The sequence below is a fragment of the Ambystoma mexicanum genome, chromosome 4q (genome assembly GCF_040938575.1).
Source record: "Ambystoma mexicanum isolate Mex_15411 chromosome 4q, UKY_AmexF1_1, whole genome shotgun sequence".
Lineage (NCBI taxonomy): Eukaryota > Metazoa > Chordata > Amphibia > Caudata > Ambystomatidae > Ambystoma > Ambystoma mexicanum.
The window spans coordinates 1,253,231,360-1,253,255,754 of record NC_090928.1 but is presented as its reverse complement, the minus strand read 5'-3'; the positions used below and the strand labels follow the sequence as shown (position 1 = coordinate 1,253,255,754).

The 24,395-nt window shown below is 45.2% G+C and overlaps 1 protein-coding gene across 2 annotated transcripts in view; it reads left to right on the top strand.

Moving 5' to 3' along the window:
* The window catches only part of LOC138468329 (zinc finger protein ZFP2-like), a 52,687-nt gene extending 28,596 nt beyond the window's left edge, over nucleotides 1–24,091 (top strand). The window contains exon 4 of one of the 2 annotated variants that reach the window (XM_069608838.1): nucleotides 1,328–24,091. In XM_069608838.1, the coding sequence (XP_069464939.1) occupies nucleotides 1,328–2,427 (1,100 nt within the window). In that variant the 3' untranslated portion in view covers nucleotides 2,428–24,091. Of the gene's footprint in view, nucleotides 1–1,324 lie in introns of both variants that reach the window. The other variant, XM_069608837.1, reaches the window with a different exon arrangement.
* Nucleotides 24,092–24,395: the final 304 nt, after the last annotated feature.

Sequence of the window (24,395 nt, the reverse complement as noted above, 5' to 3'; positions counted from 1 at the left end):
AAGTCGTGTAACAGGATTGGATAGCAGAGGTCCCTATGGAACAAGGTTGAGAGCTCAGAGGAGCAGGAAAGCAATGAGCAAGCCCACAGGAGAAGGGCTGTAAGATAGGGAACCCGGAAGGGCAAAGGCGGAGCGTGATCGGCCTCAATGTAGAGAGCCCGGCAGGGCACTGGAGGAGGCTGGAAAGCAGCAGAGCGTGATCGGCTGCAATGTAGAGAGCCCAGCAGGGCACTGGATCCGAAGCCGGAGTAAGGAGGAACCGCATAAAAAGATCCGTAGCTCGAAGCAAAAAGGTGCCGGAAGGACTCTTAATGCAAGAGACTGATCCCCTGCAGGCAGCAGCTTTTATACCGCCCTGCCCAGCACAGAGGCAAGCTAATTGGTTGGTTGCACCTGGATCAGCACACCTGCAGACAATCAGCCACCTCCCTCTCTGTTCTTGAGCTGGTGGAAGCAGAGCAGATCCCTAGTGCTTCTGGGGATTGTAGTTCCGAAGATGACAAATAGGAATGGCCAGGAATAGATGGTTATAGCCAAGTGCATTGTGGTAAGTGTAGTTTGTTGGGAAAAATAGAAAAGCACCAAAGTCTCACAAATGGAAAATAGTCCATATTGATCGCAAATGTATGCGCTCATGGCGCAGGCATGACAGTAGGTGGGGGAACTGCCTCCACTAGCCCTGGTGCAGCAGCACCAGCACTGCGTGACACTTAAGGTTTGAGTTTACCAGGCACTGTGTGCATGCAGATATGTGGGATTGGGTCTCTATTCTCGGAACAACCTCCATTCACATCAAATGCCTTTCGCGCAAATCAGTAATTGCACCATAACAGATTATGTATTGCGTCTTATGCTATTTTGTTCCCCTGCCTGAGAAATATGCGTTTTCCACAATGCCCCCTGTGTACGTATGCCGACAATTCCTGGACTCCACTTTTTGTAGTCCAAAGGTTTTTAGTGTCTGCATTCCATTATAATAACGCCTTTCTCAATTGATATTTTATTGATGCTTTTTTAAAAATAGATATGTGTTCTACTTTGTACATGCTCCTATGGCTCTACTGATTTTGAAATGGAGCTGATGGTGAATTGAAACGTGTTCTTGAAACGCAGCCATGAAATGACATCTCTGTGGTCTGCGCAACGTAATGCTGGATGTTCCTTTTAACATTAATTGTTCCAAGATTGAATTTCTTAGTGTATTTCCACTTAATTACACTTCTCAGCAAGACATTTTTAGCGATGGCCAACTTAATGTGTTTGTAACTGCAAACTGTTTCCATGAACTTGTATTAATGCTGTTTTCCTTATCTTTTCACTCTAGTAGAAAAGCGTCCCAGAAGAAAGAACAGAAAAATAAATACGGAGGGAGTGAAACTACGAAGGACGTCAAGAAACCTATGTAAAGAAAAAACGGTCCACAATTGGCAGAAGGCCGATAATCAAAAGCAACCAAACAAGTCTGCAAAGAAACAGAATACCCCTCATGAAGCTACACTAGGCCTAGCCAACAAATGCCCAAAACCTGGCAAAAATTCAAGCAAGTTGTTTTGCGAGGAGGAAATGAGCAAAAGGAGGGGGAATCACTCTTGTGACGCGTGTAGTAAGAGGTTTCGTACACAAACAGCGCTTGCTCACCACATGAAGACCCATACAGATGAAAGGCCGTACAAATGCACTGAGTGTCTCAAGTGTTTCCGACAATCCTCTCATTTAGTCGCACACCTGAGTGTACACACAGGATTAAAACCGTATAAATGTAAAACCTGTGATAAAAGCTTCCGCCAGAAAGCAACTTTGAATAATCACGAAAGAATCCACACGGGAGAGAAACCCTTCCTATGTAGCATATGTGGAAAAGCCTTTAGTCGATCAGAAGTCCTTCATGTACACCAGCGAATTCACACGGGAGAGAGACCATATAGCTGTAATGATTGTGGAAGTAGTTTTAGTCACTCTGCAACGTTGGTAGCGCACCGCCGAATGCATACAGGAGAAAAGCCCTATAAATGTACTGAGTGTGGGAACCGTTTCAGCCGCTATGAAAGTCTAACCGTGCATTGGCGGTTACACACAGGTGAAAAACCATATGCATGTAGTGAATGTGGAATGAGGTTTACTCAGTCGTTAACCCTGGTCGTACACCAGCGAACACACACAGGAGTGAAGCCATATACCTGTAGCGAATGTGGGAAGAGCTTTAGGCACTCTGCTTCCCTGGTTGTACACAAGCGAATACACACAGGAGAAAAACCATATCCATGTAGGGAATGTGGGAAGAACTTCAGCCAGGCATCCTCTCTGCGGCTGCATAAGCATTTTCACAACCGACAGAAATATAAATGTAATGAATGTGGGAAGAGTTTCAACCATTGGTCAAAGCGAAACGAACACCAGCAAATGCATACCGCAGAGAACCCAAATTAACCTAGTTATGTGATCATTCCCCCCACCCCCAATACTTCCAACCAGCAAAGAGCAACAAATGGGTGTGATGTGGCATGACTGAAACCCATGCAGTGGTTTCTCAGAGGTTTTTATTTATTTATTTTTTTTTTTCTTCCAAAACATATAGCCGGTCTTTTCCCTTGATCATTAACATGACTTCTAAAAAGCATTTGTTATGATCTATTCATGCCATTTGAAGAGAAGATGGCGTTTCTTCCTTGTAATAGGTCTCCGGCACTGATTATCTTTCAGAGATGGACCTGTTTTTAGAATAACATCAGCCATTGGAAGGGGAATGCACAATGAATTTAACATGGCAGTTTCACTTCAGCAGTGGTTTAAAAAGCAGAGGTAAAACCTGGCTCTGCCACCACCCCCACCCCTCTGCCCGTGAGAGGATGGGCACAAAATCCTCCACCCAGCAGCGTTTTGCCACTTCGGTGGTATGGAGTGTTTTGTGAAGCTCCAGAGGCCGAGAACTCTTCAGCCCGCGCCTTCAGAAAAGCGTTTCTATCTTCGCAAAAGAGAAGGAACCAAACCCTTTGGAAATCTCTGTTTTGGGGGAGGCATGCACTCTTGGCATTCACTTTGGATGCACCGGTGGATATTGCTGCAATATGCAGTATTTTCAGTATGGTTTTCCTGAGATCATCAATTTTCAATCCAAAGAAATGCTATTTTTAATGCCTCAACATATTGTTTGCTTACCAATTAACAAAAAAAAGGTCTGGTGTATAAAGAGAACCTTGATTCTCCACGAGGCCTGATGGGATAAAGCCGAGGGAGAGGGGCGAGACGGACTCCCATTCATTTTTCATAGAGGCCAAAGTATGCAGTTGGTATTGAGGGAGGAAAGAAGGGAGATTGGAGCTTTTACAAGATTCTATCTGTAATCAACTTCTTTCTTTGATAAGCACAGTTCAAATTGAGGATGAGGGCCATGAGGCAAGGCCTTGAGGGGTCGTGGCTGGAGATTATTTTTGCAAGGTGCCGAAGTTCACCCGACCAAGATAACATTCTGCACCTGCCCTTTACTTCTGATGAGACTAGTCTCACAGGGATACAGCTTTTCAAGGGCAAAGATGCGTCCATCATGCTTTCTTGCCCAGAGGACCCCTGCATCAGCAAGGGTGGCGCTTCTTCCCTCAGTCAGCAAGTCCTCTGTTGACCACAGTGCTCTCCTTGTCAGCTAAGCTCTTCATCAAGAACACGCTTGTTTGCAGGGACTGCCGGGCTTTCCATTTCCCAAATGTCAAACGGATGAGTTCTTCTACAGATGTTCACCTGTTCACCATAGCGTGGCAAGCTTGGTCACTCTTGTTCGGGTGCCCTTTTTACAGTGTAATGCTCGAGGCGCTTGTTCGCACCTATGGCTCCTCTGGGTAGCATTTCACTGCTTGTCTGTGCCCCCACAGAAAGAGCAGAGGCGCACGTGAATTGGTCTTGAACCGACTTCCAAAAGGAGCAGTCAAACCCACCACTGCTTGATGGCACCTGCCTGTATAGGGGAAGAGGCCACCTGGAATGCACTCTATAGGACCTGGGATCAGTCCCAGACTAGAATTCCACAGTTACTTAACAGTAAATCCAGCAAAGTATGAGGTGGCAGCCTGCTGGCCTTTGCCCAAGATGCCTCCAAAAGCAGATGTGCTGGTGGGGATACGGGTGACTCCAGTGAGGCGGTGTACATCTAATCTCTTAATCCTCCAGACTAAGGATGGAAGGATAGCTGTTTACACATGGGCATCTGTTTAACCGGTTAAGCTAAGAGCAGTGTTCCAGATCAGATTTTAGTGTGAGTATTTTACTCCTATTCTTTTAAAAGTTGGGTGTAACATGATTTGTTTAGGGAGTAAAAATGAAGTCTTATTCCCAATGGGGGTATTTTATAAGCGAGTAAACATTTTTTAACTGTAAAATATAACTGTTTATAGCTAGCCTACTCATGGAATTTAAAATATACATCAGGCAGTAATGGTCTTTTTCTTCCTGTGGTACTAAGTGGACTGCTGGTTCACATCTATTCATTCAGCTGTGTGGGTGCAATCAGTTTCCTATTTTTTTGTTGGCAGTATTTTCGCTCCCTATTTAAATGTTTTTGGGAGTCTTTGCCTATTTTTAGTGAGTTAATGTGGCCAGAACACCCCTTATCTGTAGGGCTTGCTAAGAGAGATTGGTCGAGTAGACCCTGTTGCCTCTGTGCTCTTCCTTCCTGCTCTCGCCAAACCCTCGTGATGGGGAGAATGAGACATTTCTTTGCTCTTTGACTGGAGCCAATGTAAGTAGTGCGACTGGTCCTGCTTGATCAAGTGCATCAACTTTTACAAAAGAAAGGGTACATCTCAAAGTCTGCTTACAATCCTTTCTGCTGCAGCAACAAATGAAGACCGCTGGAGCATGATGGACCAGTCAAAGCCAAACGCTTACCTCATTTCTTTGTCTTGACTTTAGGGCAGCTTCACTTTAGGTTTTCTCTTTTTGCTGTTGACCTTTAACCCACTTACCGACCTGCCCGACATGGTAGACGGCTGCTGTCCACCTTATGAAGACGGAGCAGATCCCCACCCTCATAGCTCTGCAGGGGGTGGTTGTATCGTGCATTTGACTAGTTCTGCAGTGCAGAATAAGCATGCATCTCCTCCAGCAAGAGTTCAGTAAGCATGCATCTCCTCCAGCAAGAGTTCAGTAAGCATGCATCTCCTCCAGCAAGAGTTTAGTAAGCATGCATCTCCTCCAGAAAGAGTTCAGTAAGCATGCATCTCCTCCAGCAAGAGTTCAGTAAGCATGCATCTGGCCTGTGAGATGGTGACTAAAGAAATCAGAAACCCTTTGATGCAGTGAACTGTTACTGTTTCAGGAGTGATACCAAAAGACGACCTATAGGAGTCATGCCTCCTGTCTTGAGCTTCAGCAGAGATGGGGGGTGAGGGGGGACTCATCTTGAGAGATGACTATTCTTGGATTGCGGACACCCAAAGTACAGCCGATGGTTATCCATGTCTGCGAGCAGTCCTGTTGACCCTCAATTTGTCTGAGTGACAAGAAAATGAGTCCTGACTGGCAATTGCACAACTAGTCATGTAGAGGCAGATATTGGAAGAAGATGTCCAAAGAAGACCGAGAACTAGGGATATTGTCACTTTTAAATGGCATTCTACTGCCAGAAACCATTGCTGATGGCAGCTAGTGGGAACCGAACCTCTCAAATTAACATGAGATCTCGAACCGCTCAAATTAACATGCAATCTCGCCATCTAGAAGGGAATGAATTGCCGACACTTCGCATCCAGGTTTCCCGCTCCGGACTCTATAGAGGAAGGTTTTTCAGTGAAGTTGTCAAATTGCTTTTTGTCTGCTTTGCTTTTTCACTTCCTACCCGGAATCTGAGGTTGATGCAAACAATCTTATGCACAATTACCGGCATTGCTTACCTGGTTATAAAGATGTTGGTTATTGGGGCTCCTTATAAGAACCAAGGGTGGGTTCCCAACATATATCTGCAAGTTTCAAAAAGGAAAACCTGCTTCAAAACAAAACTGGCGCTTGGGCCGAGGTGGGAAACCTCCCCCATCCTCTGCCTTCAAAAGAAAACCTGGAAAGACTAAGGACCTGTGTTTTTAATTAGGTCGTGAAAAAAGCCCTTACAGATATACCAAGTATCTGAATAATTAAATAGCTGACAAAATAATCAGTCTAAAGGGGGCTCTTTATGCCATCTTTCCAACAACGCATGCAGTTGTTTAGGGGCAGTTAAGGTTGTTCTCTCCATTCAAGTTATCAAGGCACACCTGGAACTCTGTTTGACCTCACAAAGGGCACGGAGCACCGTTTGGACTATTTGTGGCCAGTGAGGTAGCCTTGTTGGGACCATGACATTGGTTAGCACTCTAAAGGCATGTTCAGCCACAACCTTTCATGATTTTATAAATGGACTCCTACATTATTACTTTGCAAAGTGGTATGTAAGTCTTGTTGTTAGCCAATTGCAGATGTGCAAGCCACTAAGTGCTCTGCATGTATGAGAAGAAACGAGAATTGTCTTGCTGCATCAACTAGCAAATGGATTTCAGAAAAGCACATTATGGTATTTATTGAGCACGGACCTAGCTTCGAGAAGTAACTGAGCGCTTTGCAGAGGTAACAACTGATATACAGCACGGGGTGGGAGGTAGGATACAGAGGGGTACAGCTGTTCTTGGTGGAAGGGAGGAGAGGGGGGCGGACGACGTCTAGCAAGCCGGGTGGCGTGATGTGATGGCCTAGTTGTGGAGGAAGAGTAGCAGAGGCTCCTTTAAGAGGTGGGCCTTGAGATCAGTTGTTGAGTATGGAAGCGTAAACACAGGGTATGACATCCTCGGTCTATGGCTTGCTCTGCTGGAAAGTTGGCTGCAACAAGCCCAGCCATTTCCAAGTGAATGACTTTAGTAGCAAAGGCGTTTCTGCCAAACCCAGCAGACTTTGAAAACTGCACCGTGCATGTTGTTGCACACCTTCATGAACCCTTCCTGCTTCTATCTTGACGTTGGCTGAGGCCAAAGTGGAATAAACTATGCTTATGGACCGGTTCACATAAACTGGTTGCATCATCCCAACTTCCAAATAAAATGCTGCTTTGTTCTATATTCTAAAACCTTATGAGTCTTTAGTAGAGAAAAAGAAGTTGGTTACTTGTAACTACTTCTCTATCAGATTAGCTGAGCGAACCATAAACTGGCTGCTGAGCCGTGAGCTCTGCCCTGCTCAATGACTGTGTTCATTGTAAATGGACTGCTGAAATGAAACTGCTATGTTTGTCACTAGAATCTAAATGTTCTGATTAGGGAATATTCTAAGACCATGTGAATATAAAACCTGGGGAAATGAGGTAGTTTTTTTTTTTTCTTTTCTAAACCATGTGCATCTATAATCATCGCGCTACAGGCTAGATTTGAATTTGAAACAGGTTCGGGTGTGTAATATATAGTTTCTATAACATTTTGAGAATATTCTTGAACACTGATGAAGATTAAAGCTCATTTTTTTTCGTACAGGATTACTAGAACTAAGGGCAAATTGCTATTACTGGGAGCTCTTTATGTCCAGCAAACCAACCCCAAAAGTGCTGTGGCTTAATCGGTGAAATTCAATGGCTACGTAACTGTTCATCACGTCTTTTTGGTACAGCAAGAAATGGTGCCACAAATAGCCGCAGTGCACGTCCCGCCCCTTCCACCCCCACCCCTCCTGCCGCCCCGTCCGTTCCTTACTGGTAGAGCCCAGCTGGTTGCGGCCGCAGTCGTGTCCCATCTGGACTGTGCAAACAGATGGTGTGGCAGGCTAGGCAACAACTGTAGGTACCAGCCTGTCCACAAAGGTGCTTCTCGGCTCCTGCTGTTTGTTTGCTTGAAGACCTCACTCTAGCATTGCGATTACTACAATGGCTGCCAGTGAAAGCTCAAGTGGATTTGAAATCCCTATTGTATTTCAGACTTTTATGGTGAATTTGTCTCGTAAAGATTCAAGCATTGCTAGTCCTTCTCTGTCTAGATTTCATGATTTGGAACTACCTTCCGTTCAAGCTTCGGGCTACAAAAGACCATCTTTTTGTCTTTAGAATGGCTGTCTTTGCACAACTTCACTTGATTGGATACGCTGCAGATTGTTCAGCACCCTTAGGCCACATTTCATGGCGACTCTACGCACTTGATATAACTGATATTTTTCCCTTGCGCATATACAGTCTATTTTGGATTATAGGTGTATGGCTTGGTCACTTTTCCTTCGCATCATCATCCAGGTCTAGTATGACTCCTAATAGTAAGACGGCCTTAGCTGTAATGGTAGCTACTTCAGTATTGCCTAATCCTGTTGTGTGACTGCTCCTGCACCAAGGAGATGTTTGGTTTGTTACATTGTGCGTGTTCCTTTACTAGATGAAATTCAAGAAGGGCATGTCAGGCAAGTATTTCTCGGTACAACTCTTTTTAAAATCTGTTTTTATTGCTCAGCAGGCAAACCTTTGCGCAGAGGAGCTCTGACCTGATACCATACTCTGGCAAGAGGACTCCCACACTATTAGTCCCTCTAAAAACTAAATCGGGAGTCCTTGGGGTAGGAAAGTGTGTTCCTGGTGGTGGGATTGTCTGGTGTTCCCTCCGTTTCTCTCCTCCTGTGCTATGACTCATTAGCCTTCCGAATAGGAGGACGAGTGTTTGAAACCATGCGGGGAGGAGAGGCTCTAAGCTGCTGCATGAAAAGGGAAGCTTGTCCTGCCTCAGAATTGGCAGGAGCGGCTATGTCTAAACTGTAATCCTTGTAGAACCCATGCATCGGTATGCCATCCAGAATGAGCAGGCCGGCCTAGAGCCTCGCCGCCTTTCTCATAATCGCTTAATGCTTGAAACACTTCACCTATAGAGCGACTGCTTGGGCAAAGAAGACTACCTTACAGAACTCTGCGCTCTTTAGTTGTTTGAAAATCTGAAATCAATCGATGCTAAAACACCAATGGTGTTACACTAGCTTTTTTTTAAGCAGTAACTGCATTGGAAGGTCTTTAAGCCTAAAATAATGTCTGAATGCCATTGACCCTCCATGTAAAAGCAGCGCCGGCCAATGGGTCGGCTCTGGCCAGATCTGAGATCCGGCATCTGATGTGAAGCCGGATCTCTGGATCAGGCAGCCTCAGACGAAGAAAAAAAAAAAAGCCTAAGCGCTTCCCGCGCTACGGTATGGAGGGGGCGTGGGGGTTATGAGCCTTGTTATGAGCACATTGGCGCCATGAGTAGTATTATGGCTCCGCCCCCCCCCCCCCCCCCCCCAAACCCCCCTTGGTATGGCGAAGGGCCTCTTAAGGATGACTGGGACTCCACATTACCTTGAGGAGCTGCCAGTGCCATGCACTATTTGAGCAAGAACACATTGACCATGGCTCTCCATGCAAGCATTTAACCCCAAAGAAGGACCTCAGAAAAAAACCTTGCTTCAGAGTGACTTTTTCAAAATGTTGACTTAGAATTTAACGATAGATGAATGCGTACACAAATGCATACGTAGTCTAACACTGCAACGTGGAGAACGCACAGAACGGTTGTGACACCAAGTCCCAGAATGCAATGCTGGATGAACAGGTCCCAACTGACAGACGACTCAGACGCACTAGCCATGTCTGCTCTGGTCCCAGGGACTGCTCCTCCAAGCTCCCCCTTTGCACCTAGTGTGCCCCCTCCCACAGAGCCCATGTCTCTGGTGTGCAGTGGCTCAGAACTGCTTTTTTTTTTTTCTCTTTTTTATACAGCGTATTTTTGGTATTGTACATCTGTGTCATATATTCCTTTGATGGGAGGTCAACAGCTCCTGCCCCTTCTAAACCCTGCCTCCTTGGAATCGGCCTCCTCCTTCAAACTCTGCCCCAGGTCCCTTGTCGGATCCCCCTCCAAAACATTTTCCGTTTGCACCACTGTGTAAAGTGATTGGGACCAAAAGGCTGCTTTCCCAGATATGTTTAAATCACGCCTATGGGCACACGGGGGGTAACATTCAGCCCCCAACTGTTGCAGATGTGTGCCCTAAACAAATCCACAGAAAAAGCTCTGTAAGCCAAGCTCTTTTAGTCCATAACCAATGGCCTGTATGAAAGACCTGGCAAAATAGCCTTCTCAAACCAACTTCATAAGGAGTAACTGGAAGAATATGTGCACGGTCTGCTGCCTATTTAAGTAAGCCAAATATGTACTAAAAACTCCTCAGCCTCCCGCACAATCTTGAAGAGGAGATGTAATGTATTCCCACACCACCCAAAGGAACAAGGATTAAACCATGTTTCATAGTTACTGAATGCCTTGACCAGTGGAAATGGGTGGAGATTCTGCAAAAATCAGGTTTTGATTAGTGAGAAGTGACTCACCACAGCTCATAGTCATCGTAAAATCTGTCCCGCTGGCAAGAGCGGTTCTGAGTTTCTTGGACATGCTTCATTTTATTAGCTGCCTAGTACTTCTGAGGCCCCAGCAATAACGGGACTAGAAATTAAGATCGGATAAGCAGGAGCTAAAAGCAGCTCCTGGGTATCGAGCATTAACCAGTGACCAGGAGGAACCGCTGGGGACGAAGAGCTAGTATGTGGTGTTGTGCAAATGTAACTTCGATATAAAATGCTCATTTTGTCTATTTTTTAGGACACCTTAAGCATTAAATGGGGTATAGATTGTCCCAAATACCCCCAGTTCAATTCACATAGGTGTTGGTTCAACATACGTTGGCCTGGGGAGCTAAAAGTAGCTCCTGGTAGCTGTTGCTGTCAAGCCAACCAGGCTCTTTAGTGCAACAAGCAGGAGTTAAATGGCTCCCAGCTCGCCTCAATTTCTAACCCTGCTGTGATTAATCTTTACAGGAAAGGGCACAATATCTTCAAACGCCTTCGTTTTTAAAGTGATGCCATGTTGTCCGTATGCACGTTCTCATTTCACTCTAGTCCTCCCGCGCAGCATTGTCAAGTTTTGCCCAATGTCAAAGTTGCCACAGACCAGTCTGCTTCAACGCCCCGGAAGGAATTAACGTGACCACCACTGCGTGAACACATATCCAAATCGTAGTCTGTTTTTTCTTCATTTCCACCACTTTTCGGAGATCGCAGCTCGGGGGGTGCGAGTGAGTTATGGATTTCAACTTTCACATTAGTTTGACCAGGCCTCGTTAAAGTGCATAATTTGCTCATTGAACATAAATAGTCCTAGGGTGATTTTTTTCATGAACACCTTGCTGTTGTGGGTTTGAACACCTTGTACAAAGGTACTAAATAGTTTTGCTGATATTTCAGTGGAGATGTTTGTCAACTTCTATATGATTTGCGTCATGGAACCTAAAACAACTAAACTGGTTCTGATGGAGAAGACTCCCTGAGGGTAAATAATTGATTTTTTTCCCCCTAAAGCTGATTTAACCTTTCCTTCTGGTCTGAACGGAGCGCAAGACTGATGTTCTAACGATGTTTTGAGCACCCTCGATTGTGCAAAGGGTTTATCCTCTTTATTAGTGCATATTCTGCTGACTGGTGTGCGGACATTTGGATAAGGAGCTGCAGTTCCCAGGCAAGTGCCAGATTGCAGGCACCATCAGTGCGCTCCCTTAGTGGGATGTTAATATCTGCACCTTGGTTGGTCATTGGTTAGACTGCGCCTGCAAGCCAGGTGCAACCTCCTTTTTGAACAGTTGACACTATTCTTTGAAGAGCAATCCTTTGTTTTTCTTCTTTTTGCAGAGATCCATTAAGGGTCCGGTCTGGGCCTAAATTATTATCTAACCAGAAAGCTGCTTCAATATACCCATTGGCTATTTCTTGTGAAGGATCCGTTTTAACGCCAACTGGGAGCTAATGTCCTGTAGGGGCAAACAAACGTGTTGACATAGGAAATTCTATTTTTACTGTAGAAATAGCAAGTGGCTTCTTAAGAAATTGAAAATTGTGCTGAAGGAATATGGTCTTGTGCTTTTTTTTTTGTTTAGAATTTCTTCCAAATGTGGAGGAAGGCAGTAGTTTCTTACCTGTAACTCAATTTCTCCAGCGTTTGTATCATTCATGGATTCGCATGCTGTGAATATTTTCTGGTTACTTTAATTTAGTACTTTTCCTATGGAAAAACCTTTGACGCCTTGAGTGTCCCATCAACATCGTTGTGGGTGCTTTTGGTCCCTGCCGATATGACTCGAGTGTATAGCTCTGCCCCTGCAGCTCGCCCTCAGATTTTAACAACTGAAGCTGGAGGACAACTACCTGTAGAGGATGTTTGTCTGGCGGGGAAAGCTGGAGGGCACATGTGAATCCAAGAAAGATGCCAACGCTTGAGGAATGGAATTACAGGTAAGAAACTACTCCCTTCTCCAGCATTGGATCTTTCATCGATTCTCATGCGGTGAATAGATTTTCTAGCAGTATACGTGTCTGGAGGAGAAAAAGCAGGCAAAGATTTGAAGCCTTTGCCTTCTTACAGTCTTGCCAGAAGTATGCATACATAATTACAAAAAAAACCTGGAATCTATGGGGCATACCTTACTGGAACAGCTGTTGAAGGACTGCTCGTCTCATTTGCACGTCCTTACAAAAAAACAAAAAAAAAAAAAAGAAGCTGTAAGGCGTACCTTACTAGAACAGCCGTTAAAGGACTGCTAGTCTCATTTGCATGTCCTCTGCATACTGTTGCTGCAGGCAGTAGTGTCTAGTGAATGTGTGAGACACTGCCCATGTTGATGCCTGGCAAATGTCTTTGATGGGCACTCCCAACCAGAGAGCTGCCGAAGCCGCTGTGGATCTAGTAGACTGTGCCCTGGCTGTAGTCTGCAGGGGCCTGTTGACCTTGGAAGGAAATCGCTGTGGATATCCACCTTGCGATACCCTGCTTTGTGATTTACTTTTTGTTTTGGGGATCCAAAAGCGATGCTGTCTTGCTTCTCTAAAGGATTTGGTCCGGTCGAGGTAGTATTTTTTTTAATGCCCTTTTCATGTCATGGGATTGCAATGATCTCTCCGCTGGGGAGTTGTGACGTGATAGTTGCATTCTTGTGGCATTCAGATGGCATTTTTGGGATAAAGTGGGGATTGGTGGAGAGGATTTCCTTGTCCCTTGCAAATCGTAGGTACAGAGGGTTCACCACTAAGGCCTGTAGGTCAGAGATTCGTCTGGAGGACGAAATGGCGATTGGTAACGCCACTTTCCAGGTCGTAAACTTGATGTGCACCGAAGAGAGGTTCAAAAGGGGTCTTCATAAGGCCAGGTAGGACCAGATTTGAGCTTGTCACTGGTGGTATTATTTTATTTGGCGTTTAAAAAAAAAAAAAAAAAAAGAAAAAACTTTTGGAAGTGCTTGAGCATCCTGTCGCTGTATTGAGGAGGTTTTCCTCCTTTTCTGGTGAACCTGAATATTGGTGCCAGGTGTACTTTTATGGAGGAGATTGCAAGACCTTCCTTTGCCAACTTCAGTAGATGGGGATGATCCTGTTGTGGTTGTATGGCCAGTGGTTACAGGTTGGACTGCTGCGAACACCAGGCGCAGAATCTTTTCCACTTGTAGGAGTTATTAGTGGAAGGGGCCCTAGCTGCTGCTAGAATGCGCTAGCATTCTTGCAGGATGTCTAGGTGCTAGAATTTGGCGTGATCAGGAGCCACGCTGTCAGCTTGAGGGAAGCATGGGTTGTGATGCAGGATTGCACTGTTCTGTGAGGGGTGGTCGGCGTGAGACCCCAGATGTATTGGGTTGTCTGCCGATAGCTGAAGGAGATCCGAGAACCACGGTTGTCTGTGCCAGTATGGTGCCACCAGGATTATCTGCGGATCATCTGGCGTGTCTTCCTGATCTGCGGAAGCAGATGGATTGCATATGCGAAGATGCCGGTCCATGGGAATGAGAATGCGTCCCACTGTGAGCTTGGTGTGGGTTTGTTTGGTTGCTGTGAAGGCGCCATTCGTGGGACCGCGTAGAGTCCCTTCTCAGGGTGTCTGCCTGTTGGTTACATATCCCCGGAAGGTGGAAGGCCTGCCGAGCAATGCTGTTGTGAATGGCCCACTGCCACACGGTTTGAGCTTCCTGAGACAAGGTGTTAGATCTTGTTCGTCCCTGCTTGCGCAGCTAAACCATTATGGTGGTATAGTCCGTGAGGATCTGCACTACTGAATTTTGGATCAGTGGAAGAAAGGACTTTAGGGACCAATGGACCGCTTGCAACTCCAGGACATTAATGTTTAGGGTTGATTCTTCGGGAGTCCAAAGGCCTTTGATCTTGTGTCCGACTAGATGAACTCCTCAACCTGCCAAGGAGGCATCGATCATGATCGTGAAGTTGGTGAGTCGGTTCTACTTGCTCGTGGCACCCCTTTTGAGATGTTGAGAACCGCCCACAATTTCAGTGACTTTGAGAGCGCAGGCGTGATGGTTATCTTGTCTCCCCATGAACCTTGTGTTTGCGACCATCTGGTAGCTAGAAACCGCTGTACCAGTCGCATGTAATTGGGTATTCGTGGAATGCAGGACAACATGGTTCCTAGTAGAACCATATTTGCACACCTCGATTTGTTTGTTTGGGGTGAAGGGGCGTGCCAGGGTTATTAATCTGTGCAGGCTGTCGGCTGATGGTCTGACTAGGCCCTGTTCTGTGAAAAACTGTGTGCCCAGGAACACCAAACATGTTGATGGCACTACACAAGATTTGTCGCAATTGATTTAAAATCTCAATTATTGGAGAGAGTTTCTGTCTCTCAGCGAAGTCAGTTTCTTGATATGTTGGGCCTCTGACCAATCAGTCGACCAGGTATGGGTAGACGTGGTGGCCCTGCTTTCTGAGAAAAGCTGCCACTGGCGCTAAGTATTTGGTGAAGTCCTGGGGGCTGATTTGAGGCCGAATGGAAGGACTCGGAACTGACTTTTGCCGACCTGCTGTCGGTGCCCCAGATGTATTGGGATGTGAAATTGGGCGTCTTCCAAGTTTAAGCCGCAAGTTGTTTGTGAGACTGTAAGGCCTTTATGACGTCTTGTAGTGTGTCCATTTTGCACTTTTGTTTCTTGGTGTTTTTGATATCGGACGCCACTTTCTGTCCGGCTTTAGTACTACAAAGTATCTTGTATACTCCATTTTCCCCTCGATTGAGGAGGGACTCTTTCTATTGCCCTTTTTTCTAACATTTGACACACTTCTTGTTGGTGCGGATGTGACACTGTTACGGGAGGTAAGAGCTTGTGTGTGAATTCCAACAGATGGTCATGTTGGATGGCATTTAGCACCACCTGTCCTTTGTAATTGCTCGCCACCTGTCAAAATGAAGCGCCACATTTCCTCCCACTGGTGTGCCTTTCAGGCAGTTATTGCTGGGTTTTATTCTGTCATCCTCTCTGCAAGGTGGCTGAGCCGCATTTGCATTGCGGTTGGCGGTAATCCGTGCTGCGTTGGGAGGACTGGCAGTTCCTTCTATATCCCTGGGAGTAGTAGCCGGATCTTCCATAGCTCTTGTCTTCCGTTGTGGAAGACAACCTGGTTTGGCCTGAGGCTCCCCGAAAGGGACAAAGAGGCCTTCTGCCCTGTAAGACAGTTAATGATCGAGCAGTAACAGAGTCTCCCCCTTCATTGTATTAAGGGCCACATCGATTTTGTCGCCAAAAAACGTGTTCTCCCTCAAATAACATGTCAACAACCTTATGTTGCACCTCAGGACGACCCAATTACAGATTTTGCTTGAATCCCGTCTCTGTGAGGTCCACTGTAATGTTGGCAGCTTTACCTGTTGTTGCCCCGATGGTTAGTACTTTCTTGCCGAAAGCATCAATTCTCCTGCCCTCGTTCTCCGGGTGTGTAGCGCATTTGTGTTGTGAACATGCTTTTCAACTTGCTGACATTACACCCTCCGGAGAGGGTTGCGAGGTTACACCTTTGCGGGTCTTGCAATGCGTGATCTAGAATGGGTATTGCAAATACAGCTTCTCGGCACTTACCCATATGATCAAAAAGAAATTCCTCTGCTGGAGTCAGCACACATTCTTGGCACTCCTTTGAGACCATGGTGTGGAAAGCACCAATGTTGTCTGGCAGAGAAGGTTGTGCTGGACTCCCTTGTGTTTCCTGGTCTGGGTCATCTTTATCCCACGTATCCTCTTGGTGAGGAGAGCTGGAAGCGGTGGAAGAGCTTGTGTCCCTTGGTGTTATGTCCTGATGTGTATCCACTAGCTCCCCTTTTTGTTTACCTATTAGTGCCTTTTTGTGGAGGTGGAGGCCTGGGTGGAGATTGCGACCTGTGTGCCGAGTATTTGGGCATGTTTCCTGGACGAGTTCCCCTGAAAGCTTTGTGGCTGACCTGGTGTTGCCTGGTCTTGGGAGATCTGTCCTGTGCCTGGTGTTGGATCACAGTGTATTAATCGGAATCTGTGACTCCTGGGCACTTCTTCCTAGGAGGTTCAAAGCCAGACGTTATCTCATGTTGTAGAATTTCATCTGGCATGATTTTGGTGTATTTTATGGGTGACCCACCTAGAGGGAGTTGCCTGGGCTCTGTTAAAGTTCTCAGTATTCCTTTACTGTAGGATAGGTTGTTCGGGATGGTCCGTGGCTTGAGCTGCAGTAGAACTCATTGACTGGGTTGTGTACTGCTGCTTCACTCCCTAGAGATTTTTTTTTTTTGTCGTCGACTAGTGATGTCCCGATATCTGAGTATGTACCATCGCAGATTTCATCATCGTTTGAGGGTGTCTCGTGGACGACTCTTTTTTTTTGGAAGAGGATCTATGCCCCTCTCTGGGAGTACGAGAGACTGACGACGAGTGGTGTTTCTTCTTCGGCGCTGAAGGAGGGGTCTTCGTGGATGATTTGGTATTATGCTTGTCTTTCATCAGAGAGGATGTTCTCGATGAATGAGAGGTCGACTTCATTGACAGGCGTGAGCCCTTACACATATGCTTTGAAGACGATGGTATAGTTTGGTCGTCGTCGCTTTCGTCGACTGGATTTTTGACGACTGTTTACACGTGGACTGAAAGCCTTTGCTTCTTTTTAGTGGAAGACCGGGGTTGTGTGGCAGTCTTATCATGACTCGCCTTTTCTGTTTTACCGTAGGTTGTTACTCTGATTTGGACCTGTGGCTTGATGGCAAACACTTATCAGAGGGAGTGGTAGCTCGTCCACTCCTTGACAAGCCGTCCTCCAAAGCCAAGTATGCCCCTTCGTTTAGCCAACAAATCAGTTTATGCTTCCTGTCCGAGAGTTTTCTGAGAAAAACCCAGACAGATTTCACATTCTTTGAGGAATGGTTAGGGTATATGCAGTCTACATGGCCGTCACCTTCGTAGACATTTTTAAGCTACATGTCCTACATGCCCAGAACAAGGACTTTTTAGATCCAATGGTCTCCTTGTTCGTAGCCAGCACTAGAAGAGTCGCTGGTTTCTCTGGATTGATTGTATTGTAGATGGATATATTTTTTTATGTAAAGGTACTTTCTCAGTGACAAGAAGAACTCGAGGAATCTCACCAGCTAAGCTAGAAATACGGTTGAAATATGAGGGGAAGCTGCTGGGGCAGCGCTATACACTTGACGTCCTATTGGTAGGCACCAAAAGCACCTACAATTTTGTTGATGGGACACTCACAGTGTCAAACGTTTTTCCATAGGAAAAGTACTACATTAAAGTAACAAGGGATTCCCAGCCAGACGACGGGAAAGATTCACAGCATGTGAATCCATGAAAGATCCAATGGTGGAGAAAGTTGTAAACCACTGTGATTGAATTGCACATGGTCAGTGAGCAGACAGGCAAAATCGCTGCTACCGCGGTTACATCTTCTACCACTTTGGGTGCTGAGCTGTTTGCAGTATAGAAACCTGCTGATTGTTGAGATGACTTCCAGAAGTACCTCTGGAAGGAGGAGTCTCATGTGGTCCTCGCTGCTCTCGCATCACTTTCGTTGGGGGTCCCTTTTTCTGTACTCATGCACTGTGTATCTGTGCCAATCCGAGTGTGACATGCAAGGGAAAGTGAGGTGTGGGACCTGTTTGGTTTCTGTCTTTTGGTAGTCCAACATTGGGTATGCATAGCATTGTGCTATGCACTGGCTCGAGTTGGCAACGATTTATGGCTCTGCTGGTGAGAAATCTTTCTTTGCACATCGTTGAGCAAAAGAGCCGGTCCATTCTGGATGATATTGCCCGGAAAGGCTCCCAACTTACGTTGATGTCTGGTACTTGCCCACCACCTGGTCTAGTCCACCTGTCCAGAAGCCCTGAGAATCTAGTACCTGTGGCGTTATGGGGACTGGAGTGCAGTATAGGCTAGTAGGACATCACGTCAGTTGAGTCTATTACAGAGAGCATATTCTACAGAGAAGCAGTGTCCTCACCATTGCATGATAGAGAAATCGTACCAAGGACACAGTGTGCCTTGCGTTTGAGGTAAACCCCAGCATGCCAAAAAAGGATCCACTAAGAGGAGGAAGGATAGCTCAGAGACAACACGTTTTTCTTGGAAGCAAGACAACGCAGTGCAATACAGGTTCGAAACCTGATCCCACGCTTAGAAACAACTTGTTGGTATTAAGCGTTTTTATAAATGAATAAAATAAATCAAAATAAAATAACTGGTATGAGGGTAGGGGCATAGTGAATTAACTATGTGCTGCCCCACAACATGGGCCTGTGAAGGAGGCAGGTAGTCTCTGTGCCCAGTAACCCTTGCACCCTTCCCCTGCTTCCAACCAGATTCCGTACCATCCTCGTCATCGGGAGTAGCTCCCCCGACTCAGACAATGTTCTGATTTATTGATGTCTTTTCTTTAGGGTCAGTGACTCCCTTGATTCATACTTTTGTTCTGCAAGTAGGAGTGCTTTGAGGAGGGTAAATGCTTTCGTCTTCTGTCTAGTTCCTTTTTCTTAACCTTGATGTTGCGTGTTGACTTTCATCTTTGCCTCAACAATTGCCAGGAGTTAGACCAAGAATGATGGATGGCTGGAGGTTTCTTTTAGTCTTTGTTGTCAGAATGATTCTGAGGGCTCGATCAGAAACTTTAGCCACTGTGAGAGGGACATGAAGGCATGCACTGACTGCTAACAGATGTTAGATGATGGCCCGAGAAGCCAGATTACCTTTTAGTTTAGATGGGCCATAACATGTACCAAAGCTCCGTAACATGTTTCTGGTTTGGCACTTTTTGAAAGTCCTCAAGGAGATTATCATGCACACTCTGCAGCTGTCATGGTCCGAAGGCAGGCATGACAGACCACCTAGAGTGCATGTCTGCAAAAGACCAGAAGTATGTGTCCTAGATTTTATTATGGTTTTTGTAGAGCAGTGTATACCTCATTTTAAGGTGTTTCAAATAATTTTGTGAGTGATGTGAAGGTAGGAGTCAGAGGCCTGTCCGTCTGATTATGACCATCGTAATCCTGTCTCAGCCATGTGAACCACATTCCATCATGGTTGGAAAGTAGGAGCATCTCTGGGACACTAGATCGGCGTTATTACTGAGGGAAGACTGAAGTTCATCCACTTGTGTTCATGTAAACAATGCAGTGGGGATGGTTATGGGTGTCTAAACTGAGGAAGTATTTTTAGGAAAATGGCTGTCGGAGAAAATCCTTCTTCTGCCAAAGGTTGTAATCTTAACAGTATCGAGCCCTCTTCTCCAAACTGGCATCTTTGCTTATTTATTTTCTTAAATATTTGTTCTGGGTTTTTCCGACATTAAGAACTAGGTGAATTGGGGGAACTCTCCATAGTGGCATTCTGTTCGCTTGTACAGGGCGGATCGGGGAATTCTTTTTCATGAGTTGGGGCTACACCTGCTTCAGTTATGCTCCCTAGGCAAATGCTGCCCTGTTTTCTCTGGCATTTTTCTCTTTGTAAGCAGCAGTAAGGGTAGCCTCACGAAAAGAATGCGGCTTCGAGGTGGTCCGGCACGGACAAGACTGCACACTTGCTAGTGTAAGTATTGAAATGGTACCTAAAAGGTTTGGAGCCCGTGGAACATGGAGGAACGGCTGAGCTAGAATGAGGTGTTCTGGCAATCTAGTTGGATACTGTAATGGACGAGGTTTACAAGTTGTATTTTTGAATTTGGAATTTTGTAGCAGAAGATTATGCTTTTGGAGTAATGGTGTGGTATGAAATACGGCCTAGACATTACAACGTAAAAAATAAGACTGAGTAAGTGAACTAGTTTGACAACTATGAGCTTGAAGTCCGTTTTGTTCCTTGCAATTTACTCTGAGGATATGCCTCAGGGAAAGCGCCTCCCTTAGTAAAGCATGCAAACAAGCAGCGCCTGACCAAAGACTAATCCCAAATCCCTGGAAGAAACTGATGTATCAATTAGGATAATGGGAATTCCACAGCGATACACAGGAAGGACACTCCGAGCAGTGCGATTTAATAGTATGACTTTGGAGGGCTAGCGGGGGCAGCAGGAATCTTTGGAAGGCGTTAATCTATTAAATGTCTTGCTTATTGAATGTATGGCAAAATCTATATTAAATGAGTCTTGGTCATGGCTGTGTTTCAGATGCTTGTTACCCTGTTGACATATTCTAGGTTTGTCATCGGAGGAACCAAACCCCCAAATGTATTGTTTTAGTGGGGACGTGGAGCGATCATGTACATGTGCACAGATGAAGTCTGTGAATATCAAGATCTTTGCTTTAGATGGTTAGTGTGGGGCTGTTTTACAGTTAATACTGCTATTATTTTGGGGCCGGCACCTGCAGCATTTGCCAAGATCAGGGTGGGTGGCCAATTCAGATGGAGCCACTTTTTCTTGATCCGGCTTTTTCTAGTACAGTGGGAAATGCACCGCTGGTGTTCAATTTTTCCTTACAAGGTGTACAGCGAGTGTTGCAGGAGACCATGTCCGTTTTGGTGCAGGGTTGCGGGTTGGCCTCTTCCTTGTACGTGAATTATTTCTACTGCTGCAGTGCCTATGACTTTGTTCAGGTGTGTTACTCTTTCTCATTCATTTATGGTGGTAGAGCAGATCAGTAGTACTCTTGGGTGTTTTGAAGATGAGTTCATATTGAATTATGAAGCTTGGTAGTAGAACAAAACCCTAAGGGTTCTGATGGCCGGCTGAGCATAAGATTGCATGATGTGCATGGCTCACTATAGATAGCTGTGAGGGCAGGTGTATGATGGGATTCAAATGACATCACACAATTCAGATGGAAGTCTCCTCTGGATAATAAAGGCATCGTAACCATATTAATAATGCAACTTCTAGGACCAGCAATACCTTCTATTTAAAAATGTAAAGAATAGCTCCTCCTTGTCTGACGTCACTGGAACAATCCAGAGCACGGCTTGTAGATTGTAGAATGTGACTTGTTTGCAGTGTGTAACCAAAGAAGTCGTCCATGCTACATCATGAACCCATTGGTTCCAACAAAGAGAGAAACGAGCTATAGGTCAAGGTCTGAGGCTTCAGTCTCTCCTGCGTCTGTGGATGCAGCTGCTCAAAGACATGCTCTGTAGTAGGCAATAACTCTGAGGCAGCACCGTGGGGGTGGGTGCCTCGTCCTTTGTTTCCCTTGGAGTAGCAGGGCTGGTTTTCCTTACACTCCAGGAGTTAATGGATCCTCTTCGGGAGGCTCCCTTTTTGTACTTGCGGTGTTGTGTATGGGCCTACATTAGAAATTCAAAGAAATGGGGCATTTCTTGCTTCTCTACTCCATTGAATACCGTGTAGCTGGTTGCACCAATTGTACTGCTACAATCTGCTACTTTGGCACTGATAGGACTGCCCTCTCCTCTTGGGCAGAAGAGGGTTTGTAGTAAGTGATGACCATTGCTTTCAGCCATAGCCTTACTTGCAGAGTCTGGCAGGTCATGTGACTTGAACTCTGCACACTGATCTGAAGTGACCCGAATGCCTCATCCTCCTACACTCTGATACCAGCTCCTACTCGGGGACAGAATCCAGATCCTTACTGACTGCCTTCATGATGTCATTGTTTAAAATCTTGAATGTTGGCGAGGCACTTCATTTAAGGCATGTTTTAAGGGTTATAGGCCGGCGCCTGAACCTATAAATGTTCCAGTCTACCTCTTCTGCCGTTGGTCACTCCTATTATGAATTTCACCTCTTTTGCACAGGTGCGGGCTACTAGCTCACTCGAAAGGTAAATTGCTTTGATTCTCACAAATGATAAGAAGGGATTGTTGGATAAAGCTTCCGCAGTACCAACTGAACCAACGGGGCATTATAATGGCAAACGTAAATACTACGGATACCCTGCACACTTTATTATTTTTTGCCCAACACCACCTTGTATCTTTCCTGGTTGAGCTAAACTCAGGAATTGTAAGTTTAGCCTCTTGCCCTGTCTGAGAGCTTGGGGAGTGGGTGAAATGTAGCTGATGATGGGCTGTTAGATTTGGAACCTTAAAGCTTCAGTTCTTCTGTGTGATAAATCGATAGTCTGGAAGTCTTCCTCTACGTCTGTATGCTATGATTTGATCACTTGGTTTGAGCCTAGCCGATTGGTGCTACGGGCATAGGACATTTGCAGAGGACTAGTATTGACGCGCATGCAAGCAGCGTTATGTGTAGGGCCCATCACTAAAAGGTAGCCCTCTGACATAGTTGTAGCACAACTTGTGAGTTTACAGACCGGGAGTTCAAGTTTCTCATTATTTCTTTGGATCGATGGTTCAGAGAGCTAACATGTTACTTGTCGGTTTTATTTCTATTTATTGAGTATTGCGTGCAGTTGTTTTTCTTGTATGTAAATGCACTTTGGAATTTGCAGGGTTGCAATTTGGTCTGTGATGCTGCTTGGTCTTTCACAAGGCACTTTTAACTACCTGAATTGGGCTTAGGGTTTGCTTTCTAATGTGGATTGCGATCCACGCTACCTTGAATTGAATAAGTCCTTTTGATTTCTGATGTTTGCCTTTACTAGGCTGTTATTCTGTGTGTTACGAGGTGTTGCATAGTATTTAGAGTGAGTGGTGAGCATAAGGAATTTTGCACATTGCTCATTTCTTTTCTCGGGTTATAATTGTAATATGAATACTGCACCCCCAAGGTCTGGAGATCTTTGCTGATGAATGTCGACCTCATAGCACCCCTCCCATGAGATATATGATAAATGATATGATATTTTATTTGTATCACGCTCGTACACAAGTGTTTCAGAGATGGAGGGGTGTGCGTGTGGTTTTGTAAGTTCCCACATCTAACGTGTCAGCAGACCCAATTTCCTTTCACAGAGCCCTCCATAATTCCTTTCCGGCACGGTCACCTTTCTGTTTAATGTGGACAACTCCACTGTATACCTCTTAAGTGAGCTTTCAGAGACTCGCATAGTTTTTATTTTTTTATTATTTTTGTTCAACGATTCATAAGACTAAAGCTGGTGGCTTTACCTTTTGTTATCTGATAATGAATGAGGAGCTGCCTTTTGTTTCAGTTGCCTAAAACTACATTCCCTCTTCTTAGGTTGTAAGTGATTGCTTCGTCTGAGACAAAACCTTTTTGCCTTTTAGTTGACAATTAGGTGCTCTCCACGTGGAGACCTGTCCCTAAGCCCTCACTCTGAGCCTAACTAGTGGTTGAAATGTACCTGCAGCTGTTAAATTCAATGCATTCTTCTAGGATGCACTAATTTATTGACCGCGCTTGGTTTTGAAAATCCTTTATTTAAGCATTGATATCTTTCAGTGGTACTACGAAGTTGAGCTTGACAATACTATTTTTGTATGTATAAACTATTGCAATGTTATAATGCAGAATAAGCTATGCCAGTGTATACCTTTGTGCACTTATCCAGGACTCCAAGGTTTCTTAAATCCTGAAGTAATGACAATGATTTTTGGTCATGGGGGAAGAAAATGGAACTAGTTTAGGAAAATGGTTTGGGGGTCTGTATGGCAGGTCACAAACAGCCCTCAGCACTATGAAATGGTGTGACGCATGTAAACTTTCTCTGCAATTCTGAAGCAAGCCATGGATGAGAACCTGATCCAGAGAGTTTGCATTGTGTGCGGGACAGAATCTGTTTTTCGAAGTTTGTGTATATTTTAGCACATTTCCCTGTTGAGCTGGCCAAGGCACAGATTAGGGGGATGCTATTTCTAAAATGTTAAGGTACACAAATTGATCTGTTCTTATGGAAATCATCAATAAAGAAAAACTTAAAAAGTGGCTTTTCATTTTTCTGAAGTGTTGCTGCTGTGTGCGGTTGACTGGGAGAACACATGCTTATGAATATTCCCTGTCGGGCTGGAAATCCTCGGTAAAAGAAAAATAAAGTTTCACTTTCACTTAGTCTTTCTCCCCAATCACTGAGCTCTGGGTCATACTACCCCCAACCAATGAATATTGTTCCCATAAAGCCCTCCTCTGGTAGCAATCTTCTGAGTTTTACTGCACGTCCAAGTGTTGGGAGTCCTCGTGTTTAGCTCTTAGAGCTTTTCTGCGTTTTTTGCACTTTTTTTTTTTCTAGGAA